General features: G+C 44.9%; 1 protein-coding gene across 1 annotated transcript in view; it reads right to left on the reverse strand.

The window, feature by feature from the left end:
- The window catches only part of chd7 (chromodomain helicase DNA binding protein 7), a 56,147-nt gene extending 54,569 nt beyond the window's left edge, over positions 1-1,578 (reverse strand). Inside the window, exon 1 of the mRNA XM_030751453.1 lies at positions 117-1,578. Coding sequence (XP_030607313.1) covers positions 117-1,578 — 1,462 coding nt within the window. The remainder of the gene's footprint in view (positions 1-116) is intronic.
- Between the last annotated feature and the right edge of the window lie 12,494 nt (positions 1,579-14,072).

Consider the following 14,072-nt stretch of genomic DNA (forward strand, 5'->3'; position numbering starts at 1 on the left):
CAACTTTAAAGCTGGCGTTGGATCTACATCTGTGTCCTTTTGTAAAAGGAAGAAATTGACCTTCATCCCCAATAAAGGAATCAAAGTGAAACCCATGAAAAAGTAACACTGCTTACCTTGCTGCTGCTGGATCTGAGGCCTGTTTGGTCCCATTTGTGGGCCACGCTGTGGCCCCATACCAGGATACATCTGCCCTGTGCTGGGGGGCATGCTGTGTGGTTGCTGGTGTTGGGGGTGTGGGGCAGACAGGGGGGTTTGTGGAGTTCTCTGCGAATGGGCCATAGCACTGGGTGGAGACTGCATTGCTGTGTATCCCGCAACCTCTGAGGGCCCAGCTAGTCCTGCGCTAGGGGGTCTGCCCTGTTGGGTGGGAGGAGGGGTTGGGGTTCCCAAAACCCGCATGGGGGACATGGATGAGGGAGAGGAGTAAGATCCCTGAGCTGGGGGGGCAAGGTGGGACTGGGCTTGGTTTTGGGGCTGTGGCATATTCTGGGGGTGGTTTAGGGGGTGCATAGGCTGGCTCTGCTGCCCTGCCTGCTGTTGCATCGGGGCAGAATGAGTCTGATGGGGTTGGTGTGGTGGTCCAGGGGGGTATCGCTGTCCCTGCTGCCCTGCTGTCGGACCTGTTCCCTGGGTAAACCTCTGGCCAAGCTGCCCTGGTCCCATGGCTTGGCTGGTGTTAGCATTGACATTAGTATTAGCACCCTGGCCCATCCCAGGTCCCATGGCACCATACTGAGGCTGATAGCCAGAGTACTGAGTACCTCCAAACCCTCCCATGCCCTGTTGGTGATGGGGGTGTGGTGGCTGTCTAGATGGGGAGTGTGGGTATCGGGATGTGTGTCCCATGTTGGGATAGCCTTGGGATTGTGCCTGAGGCTGAGGGTGTCTTATCTGGTTACCCCCAATTCCAACATGTCCCAAGTAGTGAGATGAATCCTGAGCAGGGGGGGGTGCCATGCTCTGCGGAGGGTAGTGTTGAGTCATGCGAACTGCATTAGATGTGGGTGGACCTTGCATCCCACCATAGTTGCCTTGAGACATCTGGTAGCCTCCCATCTGGTTGGGAGTACCCCCTGGTTGTGCTGGAGCCTGCTGATAAGCTGGTCTGGGCTGCTGTTGCTGGCCCCAAACTCCCCCACCTCCTCCTCCTCCTCCTCCAGCATCACCCTGGTATCCATGGTGGGGGTTGCTAGAGTTAGCTGGGTTACCGTGGTAGTGGGAGGCCATGCCGTTCATGGCCGTGTTCACATTTGGCGGACCCTGGCTGGGGCCGTTCTGAGCCATCATTCGTCCTCCAGGGGTGCCAGATTGATCGTAGCCTGTATAGGGGCCATGGTCATACATTTGCCCCATTTTAGACTGTGTTGGGGTAGGCCCACTGCCATGCATCATCCCCTGGTGGTATCCCCTGCTTCCCTGGTGCTCATGGTTCAGAGCGGAATTTGTCTGCTGGGCAAGAGGGGTAGACTGGCCCGGGACTGACTGCTGAGGAAAGCAGTCTCCTAAACCATCTAATCCATCTGAGAACAACCCTGGATCGTCCCCAAATAAGCTCAACATCCCCGGGTCCGCCATGCCTGGATGGAGGCCCCACAGATGGAGGGGACTGGATGGAGGGAGATTTGTTGTGCAGTGAGGAGCTAATCAGATAGCTGCTAATTTGAAGCTTTCCACCATGGTCCTCATTAAGGTTTCTGGTGAGACAGGCAGAGAAAAAGAGACAGTGGAATTAATGCAGGTATTCAGAAAGGGCAAAGGGCGGCTGGATGCTTCACATTAAGTTCTTAAATTTCTCTGGCTGAACATTTCAGTAACTGTCCTCTGGTGAGTTGGCACATGCTGCTTTTATTGTGAGTTTATGGATACAGAGCTCATCTTCAATACTTCTGTATAAATAAACCTTAATAAGATAGAAGTAAATCTACAGCCATCTCAGTTAATCTACTTATATAATGTGATACTAATGACTGTGTGTGCCAGTAACAGGATAATATACACGTGTTTCACACGTCAACTTTAGACTTAGTGAGTTCTTTTAGCATTTTTGATGCGTGAGAGAGAATGATGTCATCCACAGTAAATTTACTAGTCAACAATTCTCCTTCCTCTTATTTGGAAAGATTATTGCTAAACAGCTAGCCTGAGGTCAGATTGCTGTTGTGAGCGTCCCCAGTACCCTTCAGCTGCTTACCCAGAGAGCAACTTATCTGACATGCTTTACTCCAACTACAATTTCCTTAGGCTGCAACTGATCAAGGTAGTCCTTATTCTACTCTGCTCCGGGGCAATTCTAAGCAGAACCTGCAGCAGGTGGAGAACTGGTTCATTTGCTGCTACACCAAGCTCACAGAGGCTGCACAGCAGAACAGGGAGTACAGCTGTCAGCTGCGGTCCAACACAGTGGACTTGGAGACTCACTGGAAAAGCAGCTGATTTATAGGCCGCTTACAAAGAGAATGTGGGAAACACTGTATATAATAATCTTTGCTGATGGACATGTAGCAACATGAACATAATATGAACCTCATGACTTTTTGTACAGGCAGTTGAGTGCAAGCAAATGTTAACAGCTAAAATGGAAAGATGGGTATTGGTTAACTTGTATAAAGTTAGAGACATCTGCGACAACGGCATTTCTGCGCTACACTGAGATGGTTCTTCAAGTTTGCTCAAGAGAACACGATTTTGTTTTCTGCTTTACATTTTCAGGCAGGATGAAACGGCACTTTATTAATTATGTTACAAGGGTTCCTTCGGCAGGGATTTTAGCGGTTACACTGAGGTACAACAGATTAAAAAAATAAATAAATATACTTTAAAACAAAACCAAAAAACAGACAACAACTGAAACAAACTTTTCCATATCACCCCACCCCCAACAGACCATCCCCCACCTCCATTTTTTACTAAACAAAGAACTTCTTTCTTTTCCAACACACACTTGGAGTCATTGAGAGTGTGTGTAAGTGTGTGTTAGAACAAAGGACCCAGCAGATGCAGCTCTGTTTGAACAGCAGCAGCTGCCATCCAGCCAGCCAGAAAACAGCAAGCCAGCAGGCCAGAGAGCCTGCCCATACACCAGCCAGTCAGTGGTTAGCTTTTCAGTCAGCAACTCATTCAGCTGGCTAACTAACCAGCGAGTCCTGGCAGATGTTTGAAGGTACGGGAATTAGCCACCTGCTACCTGTGTGCGTCTGTCTCCCTGGGTATAAAAAGCTAAAGTAAAATGCATGCAAGAATCTTATTACTAAGACCTCTGCGTTACTTGTATGATAAAATTAGACATGCGAGAAGATAGGTGGCCAATGCATTACCCTAGTCTGTGTGAGTGAGAGGATGGAGGTAGGTGGATCTGAGCATGCATCAATGAGTGTATGTAGTGGAGATGGGGAAGAGTGGGGGAGGTTTGCTTGTTGCTTCTATGCACTGCAAAAACCAAGAGCCAAGCCAACTTATACCGCTACCGAGTTCCCCTCCCCCCCCAAACTCCATCGCCCCATTTCTTTCCTCCTCCACTCCTCCCTCTCACATATTGGTTCATTACAGAGCCCAGCAGGTATCGGGGATAAAACCTTTCATTATTTCCACTCACACAAAATAGCGTGTAAGCATTAGTAAGTTTTCCTTCTTAATAAAAATTCGGCTCGGTTAAACTCAATTGTGCCCACACAACTAATCAAATTAGGCAACTGAAATTCCAAGTCGTCATATTTAGAGGAGCACCTCTCGCTGTGGGCTAACTGGGTCTGAGTGTACAGCCTGCTGGGGTCTATCACAGCATGGGGTCCATCCTGGACTTGCTCACGTGCCCATCACCGAGCTAAGCCCACATTTGGTGCAGTCTGCGTGGCAGAGCAGCAGCAGCACTGTTACTGCTAGTGTTTTGTCAAAAATATGACCACACTTCACATAAAGCCTGCTGCTTCCTGTCACCAGGCAGATGTTTTCTCTTCAGCTTTACTCGAGAGGATAAAACTGTTAGAACTGATTGGTCCAACATCCTTTCACTGCTTCCACCATCTGCCATTGCCAGAAACTCTGAACGCTGTAAAAACTACCTCATTCTCCTCAGTTAAAAACATACAAGTCAAATTGATACTTTGAAACTAATCCAAGAGTTTTTAGTTAAGTAAAAGTTAACATTCTCAGTAACTTGAAGGTCTGAGACTAACAAGCGCTAGTTACTTGTAGCCAAAATGTTCCCAAATGATCCTCAAAGTCTCTTTACTATCACACCCCTGTACATACACTTTAATGTCCTCTTTTTTGGGTAACAATACCCTTAAACTATAGCCATTCACAAAGTAGCGTGGCATTAGCATGACACAGAACTCCAGTGAAAAAGCCCTCCCTTTTAGGCCTTTGAGCCTTTTTGTTGGAAATCTCCACGACGCCTGCTGTGAGCATCCACTCTTGTTGTGTAAATAGCATTAACAAGTCCTTTCCTCCATATCTCTGAGCCTAGCAAAATGAAAGGCCAGCAAAATGAAAGGGCACCCAAGACTCAGAGATTAGGGTAGGCTGATAGGTGCCGAGATCAAACTTCTAAGGCTGTATCGTGATGCTCAATATATATTTTTGGTAGTTACAATAAAAGCAAGAACTTTATAAAACCATTTCAGGGCTAAGGCAAACAATTCAGCCATGGTTTAAGTGTGTGCTACATTTTCAGTGCTTTACCTGCAGCCATTTCTACCAACACAGAGAACCCCAGTGACCAAAACTGTATTTTTACCCTGTTAAGCAGGAGAGCCTCCGCTGGTTAGTTGCACTAGCTCAGATACACTCATCTGTCTAAAGCACGGTTCTCCTTCCATGCAGTGACTGTGTGGATGTAATGTGTTATTGCTTGTGTTCTGGGCAGCTAGTTTAATCAACAATTAAATCACAAATTGGTCATTTTGACTTCTGAACACATTTGAATTTAATCTACAAGGATAACACCTCAGCTGAATGAATTATTTTACTATTCTGCCACACCTGGATGAGCAAATCAAGCAATTTCCCAAACTTCTGTACAAGTTGTACTAATGACAAATTACAGCATGTGACTAACACTGCAGTGTTAGCCAGAGGAGGCAGAAATGAAAATCAATCTGACATGAATGTGTTGAGACAGGACAGCACAACGGGGAGAAACGGCTGTAAATTACAGATCATAACTTGGAAATTTGATTCTAAATACAGACAGCAACCAACATCAGTTCAGGTAAAAAGGTTATCAGTGTCATATACTGGATACTGGACAGGCCCAATGATCACTGATCTTGGCCTGTAAAGGAGATCCGTCACTGCTCGCGTCACACCGACACCACTTTTCATACAACACAAGTTGCTAATTTTGCACACAACTCAGACTCTCCCTTTTACTAAGGCCTCTGGTTGAGATTTGTTTCCATAAAGGAGCAGAAACACCTACAAAAACTGTTCACCTGGTCACTTGATCAGCTATATTTTTGCTAGCTCCAGTAGGACATACCATAAATAGTAAACACGGGCAGGCCTGCTGGTGCACACACAAGTTCGGCAGGTTCAAACTTCAAACTCAATAACCAGAGACTGAAAGTACATTTTTATGTTCACTTTCTGCTCTCCATTTCTGTTCAGCTGTTATCTATGCTTGATACACAGATACACAAACTATCCTTAGTCCCTTCATACGTGAGAAGTAAGCCATTACAGCACCTTACACTTTAAGCCAACTGATTGGCTGCCCCTCTTAAACTGAAGGTTTAAGTGTGGCAGGGCTGTGTGCCTGAGAAGACCAAATCAGGATATCCACTCACTGACTCCAAGTAGTTTAGAGCAGTTTGACTCACTGGGAACAGCATTTGAACTATTGGCCATGTTTAATATAAGCCTCCACCGATGTACCCATATGACAGAAAGTAGCGACAACCTAATAAAAGGGTCTCCTATAAAATGACCAAAGCATGCCCTTTCTTTAATCTACAGTTAGTTATAAATAATCATTAAGGCCATAAAAATCAATTTCCTAAGAACCTAAGGTGACAAATCAAGCCAGAGACAAAACAAAAAGATATTTAAAATACTCAGATATTAAAAAAAAAAAAAACTCTAGTTTTTGGCAGATCTGCTTCAATTTATGAGTTCTCTCTGTATTCAAACATGGCCTGAAAAGTGGAAAAGTGCTGCACACTCTTAAAGAAACACATCAGCTGTTGCATTACAAAACCTGTGTTCAGCTACTAGATTACAAAGCATACAGCAGCTCCGAAACACTGTGCACGTCAGTCACTACAGGAAGGAAAAAAAAAAAAAAAAAAAAGTTTCTACACATCTGTCTCAGGTGAATGTAATGTCACATCCTTTGCAGCAAGCTAGTGTGAAGGCAACTGATTTCCTGTCTCACACACACACTACATAAGACTGAATCCCACATCACTAAATAAATGTAGCTATACAAGTACTCACTTGCTTCTGTCTGTGTATGTGTGAGAACAGTGCAGTCATGTGTGTGTGTGTGTGTGTGTGTGCATATGGCTGGAGGCTCCTTTGCTCCACTCATCCTCCTCGTTTCTTGTCTGGCATTTAGAACTTAGCCTCCCACAAGATAACACTCGTCTGCAGCCTGGACGGAGCTGGATACACTTCATCTCCCTGCTCTTTATTTCATCCTCCATCTCTCTAGCGCATTTGTGCATCCCTCTGTGAAACCTGCTTCAGTCATGGAGAAGACAAACCCCCTGCTCTCTTCAGCTTTAACTTTCTGTAACACTTTCTTTGCAGTTTAAGCCCAAGCTCGAGTTCTTGCAGAGATCACACACTGACATACATACATGGAAACACGTGCACAGTTTGGCACTGAGGCCCAGCTGTCACTGCAGAGGGAATTAGGTGAGCGGCCAGTGTGCCACTTTAAATGCCAAATCTCATCAAAGGATGAGGCTTTTAGGGCCCCTCTGCACCTCCTGCCTACTGCACATATGCTGAGGAGCCGAGCACAAGTTCAGTCATATCGAGACTGAAAACCACAGATGGATCTGGTTTTAAAAAATAAATAAAGTGCTGCACTATCAGCTGTCATCTGAGACAAAGACATTCAAGTGCACATACCAGGCAGTGTTTAGGATGAAGCAGCAAACACATGCTTTCACAGCCATTCCCAGTTATGTAAAACTGCTGCATAGTGTCCTGGCATGTGATAAGCCTTCATGCTCGACACTCAATGGCTTGCATTTTATTTTCTCACTGGTACCCTTAGCAGCATATCCACAACAACACAGCCCCCAGGTTTTAATGATGCAGGGCCAACACTGGTCCCATCACAGTCTCCGCCTGTTGCTGTCATCACTCATTGTGAACATTTGAATGAAATGTTGCATCACAGTGCAGCTGATCTGTTTAATATCAGACAACTTCACAACCACGATATAGACACCTCCACAGGAAGTAATGCTCCCTGCAAGAACTTGGGAGGAATGACTGAATCGCTACTTTATATCAGTGTAAGTGGTGAAGCTGAAACCAACTGATCAGTCTGATCAGTGATGTCACCAATGGTGTGTGCATGAAGCACCAACAGAGTATTTTTAAGAGAGAAAAACAAACAAAAAAAAGCTTATTTGGTCTCCTGAGCAAAGTATCCATCAAACTGGAGACATTTTGATTTAAATTTAATAGACCTCACAATTTCTCAATAATCAAGATTAATGGGTGATAATCATTATATGCAGCACCACACAACAGAATCAACACTCAGCCGCCTTCCTCTTCTGCCTTCCTTTCCACTGACAGGCAGTTAATAAGTAGTCTGTGGGTTATGAGCAGTATGGTAGGCGCTTCGAACTCTATCCAACAAATTTACTCAGCTATCCAGTGACGGAAAAAGAGAACGAGTCACCGACGCAGCCGAAAGTGCGTGCTCACTTAATGTGGCTTCACAAGACCACACTGATGGTTATCAGCTTTTTTTCAGAGGTGACAGCCAGTGCACATTTTAACAACAGGGGTCAGTCTGAAGGCAGATGACTCAGAAAAAAGCAAAACTTCAGTATTAAGCAGAGCACCATTACCTGACATTTCAAAAGTGAGTCTAGAAACATCGTGCGGATGCTCCAACTGTGACAAACGAGCTAAATACCCAAAAGAAGTGCACAAGAAAGTAATCTACTTGGGTGGGACTCACAGAGGAACTCACATTATGATATCACAATACAGTAATCATATGATACTGGATACGCTGCAAGAATCTAGGATATCAATCACTGATCTGTGTAAACTGAAGGGGGGGGGGGGGGGGGGGGGACGCAGACCTAAAAGACAAACACCAAGAGTAATGTATTTATTAGACAGTATTGAGCAGTATGTGAGCAGTAAGTGAAACTGGTGAGGGTGGGGTGGGGGGGGGTCTATTTTAAGCAACTGAGTGGTTTAAATATGTAAATTTAGCGCCGGTCGATCACTAATTACTCTGATGTAGATCTGGAAGATGTGCTGGTGTCACAGAATCAGAACTGGGTAAACTTGACTGTGTTTAGATAAATGTCAGAACTACAAAAAGACACACAACGCTCAAGGAGACGTGCAACACTGGAAGAGTAGAAGAGGCTGCTTAGCAAAGTTCGGCCTACTTCTGTCTTAATGTGCTCCTTCCTCAAGCAAAACTATTTGATTCACCACCATTCATCAGCCAATATATGAGAACCTCTGTGTGAAAAATGACCTATGATACACACAAATGTTCATGGCAATTCCTGTGCAGTGAAACGACAGCACTGTGGGTAACAGACAGCTTCAAAATTTGAGAAAAAAGGCTTTTCCTTTGCATTTCTTTTGTGTTGTAACTCCAAGCAAACCATGTCCCAAAACAAAACCTGAGATACTGTATCAAACCGCTGACCTTGAAGCAGCGGACACTTTCCAGTTCACACACAGAAGCAATATGAAAACGGCACTGCTGGAGGGAGCGCATGAGCCTGTGAGGCAAAACAACATAATTACCAGCTCCACCTCACCTGTAACCACAAGTACTCCTCGCCGAGCAGCTTCTGCACGTATAGTTTTGGCCAACCTGATAAATGCACAGGCAATCAGCAGCCAGGCTCAGGAGCTCACACTGACTGTGCAGCTCTGTCAAACCACAATTATTGAGGCCACCCGTTCAGCCAAGCCGAAACCACAGAATATCACTGCCAAGTTAGTGCAACTGAATGGCCTCTCTGGCAGCCGGAGGCATTACACAGCCTTTCACTGTAATGCATTAGAGATGGGCTTTCATTTAACAAAAACCCAAACAGGAACTCTAAGAAAACACTGGCAGCCAGGCCCAATCAAAAATGCCCATTTTATATTACAGAATCATGTATTTAACTTTCTGTGTATGCAGCATTTTTGTCATCTAGTTGGTACTAAAAACACCTGTTTGCATTTAACATAAAACAGCAGTGTGACAAACGTTCAGTGCAGTCAATTCCTCACATCAGGTGATCAAACTGATAAGCTCTTCCACTCTGCAGTAAAGGTATGCTGGGCAGTGACGTCACCTCGTGTAAACCTGGCTGCCATGAAAACCCGCAGGCGCCATGGCACACCTCACCTTTTTCCTGCTCTGTAAACATTTCTGAACGCCCATGTGAGCTGTCATTTTTAACACTCAGAAGTCTCATGAACAATTTGCATGGGACTGTCGCCTTCTCGATCCACCAAGTCAGATCTAAGGCCTCACACTTTAGTGGTTTCCTCTACTTTTTTCCCCCTCTCTTGACTATTACAGACATTTGCTGGTTTGTTGTTGTTGTTACCTTTTATTACCAATATTGCTTGACCAGAACGGCTGCAAATCACTCTGTGTATGCAGCGTCAGCCTTCGGTGAAGGAGGGGTGTGAGGGAGGGAGATTAGCCAACAGAGGCTCAGTGCAGTTCTGTCTGTGCTGTCGACAGTTTGGCAGCTAAACTGTCTGTAGCCTCCAGGCTTTACTACAGGAAATCTCTGCCATGTCAACAACACCATGTTTCCTCTGAGACACAGACAGGTACAGACAAATAAAACCGAGCCAAAGAGCAAACTACACCAATGCCTTAGCAGGAGCAACCTCACCAAACACCTGCGGGGTGGGGGGGAATAAAAAATTAAAAAAAAAAAAAAAAGCAAATGATCTCCCTCTTCCTCTGGAGGACACGTGTGCACCCACCCACCTCCCATTACGACTAGGATCTAAGCCACTATAATTTATACCTTTGTTCCCAAATGGAGGACAGCGCGCAGGAGCTGGCTAGCTGTGTGTGTAATTACGCTCAAGTGAGGGGATGCAGGGCTGTGTGTTTGGGGCTGGGATTTGAGGCCCGGAAGGAAGGAAGAAAGAAGAGGAGGAGGTGGTGGTGGCTGAAAAAGGGTGGGGGTGGGGGGGGCATCAAGAGAGCAAGAGAAAAAGAGAGAAGCAGTGAAGCTAAGGAAAATCTGGTTATTTTACGCACGGCTGCTTTGTTAATGGACACTGTGTGTGTGTGTGTGTGTGTGTGTGAGAGGGAGAGAGAGAGACTGGGGGGAAAGGGGGTGGGTAGTGGCAGAGGGTCAGCAGGAAAGGGCTGTGTTTATCCAATCTGTTCCCTGCCTTTACCATGTGGTAGGAAAAACCACTGGCCGGCTCTCAGTCTGATCCCAGAAGACTGAGGCAGAGAGACAGACACAGGAGAGAGAGAGAGAGGGAGGGAGAGAGAGAGGGAGGAAGAGAGAGAGAGAAGTAGGCCACAGGGGGTAGCCAAGGAACCTGCTAAGGGAGAGAGAGAGTGTGCTTCTCTGTGCTCACTGAGCTAAAGAACCTGTTATGTGGTTTCTGAAGCTGTGCGCTCTCTGGAAATCAGTCATTTAAGAGACTGTATCTAAAAACTTGAGCAATGCAAGCATGTACAAGATGGTGAGGATGAGGATGCCACTGAGAGAGCATTAAACAGAGGTACACACAGAGCCAACAAACAGGGACGCACAAATACCCTGGATGATATTAGCGCTGCTGATTGATACCAGCACATCGCCGAGATGGCATTAACCAGTGTCAGAGTCTGACATTTTTCTGTTGTGTCACATCAGTTTTGTGATAGTTAAGGGTTTGTTTGTTTTTTTAAAAAGGAGGTTTAACTGCTAAATTACTTTAAAATAAGTGGGTTTTTTTCATGAAGAATTAATCGCTCCGGTGCAAAGGAGAAAATAAATGAACCCAAAACAAAAAGCCCAGAAATATTGGCCAGTTTAAAGAATTTCATGACTTGTGCATCTCTAGCAGGTCTTCTACCACTGTTACAATCTGGAGGCCCATCAGGCCTGAACAGGATTTTTCTTTTCTTTTGACAAAAGCGAGAACTGTTAAGCTTCCAACTGTTTCAAGACACCACTCTGTTGCCAACACCAGGGTTTCTGCCAGTGCATTACGAGGCTGGTGGCTCATCACGCTGTCCTATGGACCCAAACATTCCAACCATCAAGTTAGCTAATGTATTTTACATTGTTTTCACAACTTCAAACTCACTGATATCCAGCAAAAATAATCAGTGCAATTTTTGATTGTAGCTGAGAAAACATTTTTAGCCACAAATATTTGTTTTCTCCTCTATGAATGTTACAGACGGGCAGGACTGACCACGTGTTCTGCCTAGCTCCCACATTATTATCCACAGCCACTGGCTGCTACCTTAAATGATAACAGGCGGCTAATGTGGCTATCAGGTAATTGCATGTGAACGTGTGCACTGGCCAGGTTAACATTTACGATAACTGTTTAATACTTTAATGTTGTGGAAACGGGAGCTTTACTGACCTCTTGAAATTCTCCACAAAGTGTTGTTAAGTATCATTAACGTCAACTACAGGACAGGGTCGGGCTGAGGAGCAGAGGCAACGCCGGCACTGCTAGTTATTGACACTGCTGCAACAAGTATCGGATCCAACAGTGACTTTTAGTATCCAGGGAGCAAATTTTTTTTTTGACAAAGTTAGTGCCTGCTCCCAATAAACATTTTTGGATGCTAAAAATCCTTCACTGCTGCATGTAAATGAGGTTAAGTATGATTTGTTCTCCCTCTGTTAGATGCATTACTTTCTCTTCATGCTGGAGCTGTGGAATAAACCCTCCAGTGACTCTCCACCTCCCTGCTCGCTTGTCCTGTGCACAGAGCACACATGCAGCTCAACTGTTTGTGAATTAGCGATTAGCATTATCTCAGCTGATAGTGAGATAATGCTACATGAACAGAGCACAAAACACCATCTAGCATCAAAGAATCAGTTATTGATTATTATGTTAAATATTCTGACCGAGTGTTGAAAAAGCTTACAGAGACCGGCGTCTTGTAGATTCTCAGTTTTATAATTCAGCAGAGTGAAACAAACCAGCTGATCTCAAACAATGTCAAACTCGATGGTTTTGAGGCTGGACTGGTTTTCAGTTCTCTCTTCAGACCAAGAGTGGAATCTGTTTCAATCGTCTGCTGAGAAATGCTTGAGACACACAGCGTCTGATTTGTGCTTAGCTAACTGTTCTGCTCCACTCATCTACTTAAGAGGTCACTGGATATATATATGGTTGCAGAACGCATTTAGAATGAGTGAAAAGAGCTTATGCAAATCACGAAAGACTTCTGGCACACACTAGTTTAAAGTCTGATAGGCCCTCATAGGCAATAAGGTCATCAAGAGTATTTTTTGTCCTATAAAGCAAATGTCTTGAATTTATGAATTAAGCCAGAGGGATGCATCTTTAAAAGATCTATGAAGCTCTGGTCTTTGCTGCTCTTGATGAAAGTACTCACCGCCTGGGTATTATCACCAGTTAAAGTTCTCTGCAGTACTAAACTCAATGGATGAATGAATTTCCAACACTTAATCTGGTCCCAGTCTACAGCAGAAGTGTCTTATCTCACCTAAATATATACAGTAGGCTGAACTAATATTTGACTTACTTAAACTGCTGTACCATCTGACCCACATTAAGTTCAGGACAGGAGGAGGGTGGCAACCGACGCCTTCAGGATGAGAGCTATAGTTATTGCCGGTATTTCCCCTACTACCCCTCAGTATGTGGCTGTAGACATTCAGAGATAATCAAAAAAAAAAGGTGTCCCCTGCCTCTAAAAGAAACCCTTTCATTAATGTGAATATTCCAATACGTTTGAATCTTGATCAGAAAGTCAGAGCAGCAGGCGTAAACCTAAATGAAGTTCAGAGATTAAACGGCTGCAGGTGAGGGGGAAAATTGTAGCTTGGTAATGCAAATGACTTGTTATAGCGTTGCACTGCCACTATTACAGGCTTTGGGGAAAACCCTGCAAGTGTTCAAAAGCAGCAGCCTTTTCAGAAACTACAGGATTTGTCAGTAGCTGGGAGTCTGATGAGCTTGTTGAAAGAAAACCACCAGTGGTTTTGGGGCTGTTGAGAGATTTGTCATACCTGTGCAGACCAAGAAAAATGAAGCTTTGGAAATACTTCTGAGCAACAAGAACATCACAGGCAGTACTTTCCTCACTCTCAGTCTAGATTTTCATTTGGTAGAAAACATGAATATGACATGAACTTCCAAAGAAAGCCTTTCATGGTGAATTCCCCACCAAATTCAACCTGCTTAAGTATCCCTTTATGCAAGCGCAAACAGGAAGGCTCACACGCTGATGATAAACAGGCTCTCCGGCATGCAACCCCCACTCCTGTTTAATCATTGCTATTGACATGCCCTTTTCGACCAATTGGACAGGCAGGTCTGGACCGTATCCCCAGAGATTGGATGGCTACCCTCCTTGTCCCCGCCTGCCTGACTGCTAACAACCAATTCACTTCCAGAGTCATCCTTATAAAACTGAGGAAACTTCTCCCCTGGGATCCACACACACTTTTTTTTTTCCAGAGCTGGTGAGCTCCACAGGATCAAAGTGCTTCCAACTACAGCAGAATAGCCAGTAGACAGAACTAGTTAACACCACCACTCATCTTAAGGTGGTTTACACCGTAAGTTAAAGAGCCTGTATATAAGCAGAGAACCCCTACAATCTGACGATCCCTGTGATCAGCATTTGGCAACAGCAGGGAGGAAGAACTCCCTTCTATGAGGAAGAAACCTCC

Source organism: Archocentrus centrarchus, chromosome 17, assembly GCF_007364275.1.
Source record: "Archocentrus centrarchus isolate MPI-CPG fArcCen1 chromosome 17, fArcCen1, whole genome shotgun sequence".
Lineage (NCBI taxonomy): Eukaryota > Metazoa > Chordata > Actinopteri > Cichliformes > Cichlidae > Archocentrus > Archocentrus centrarchus.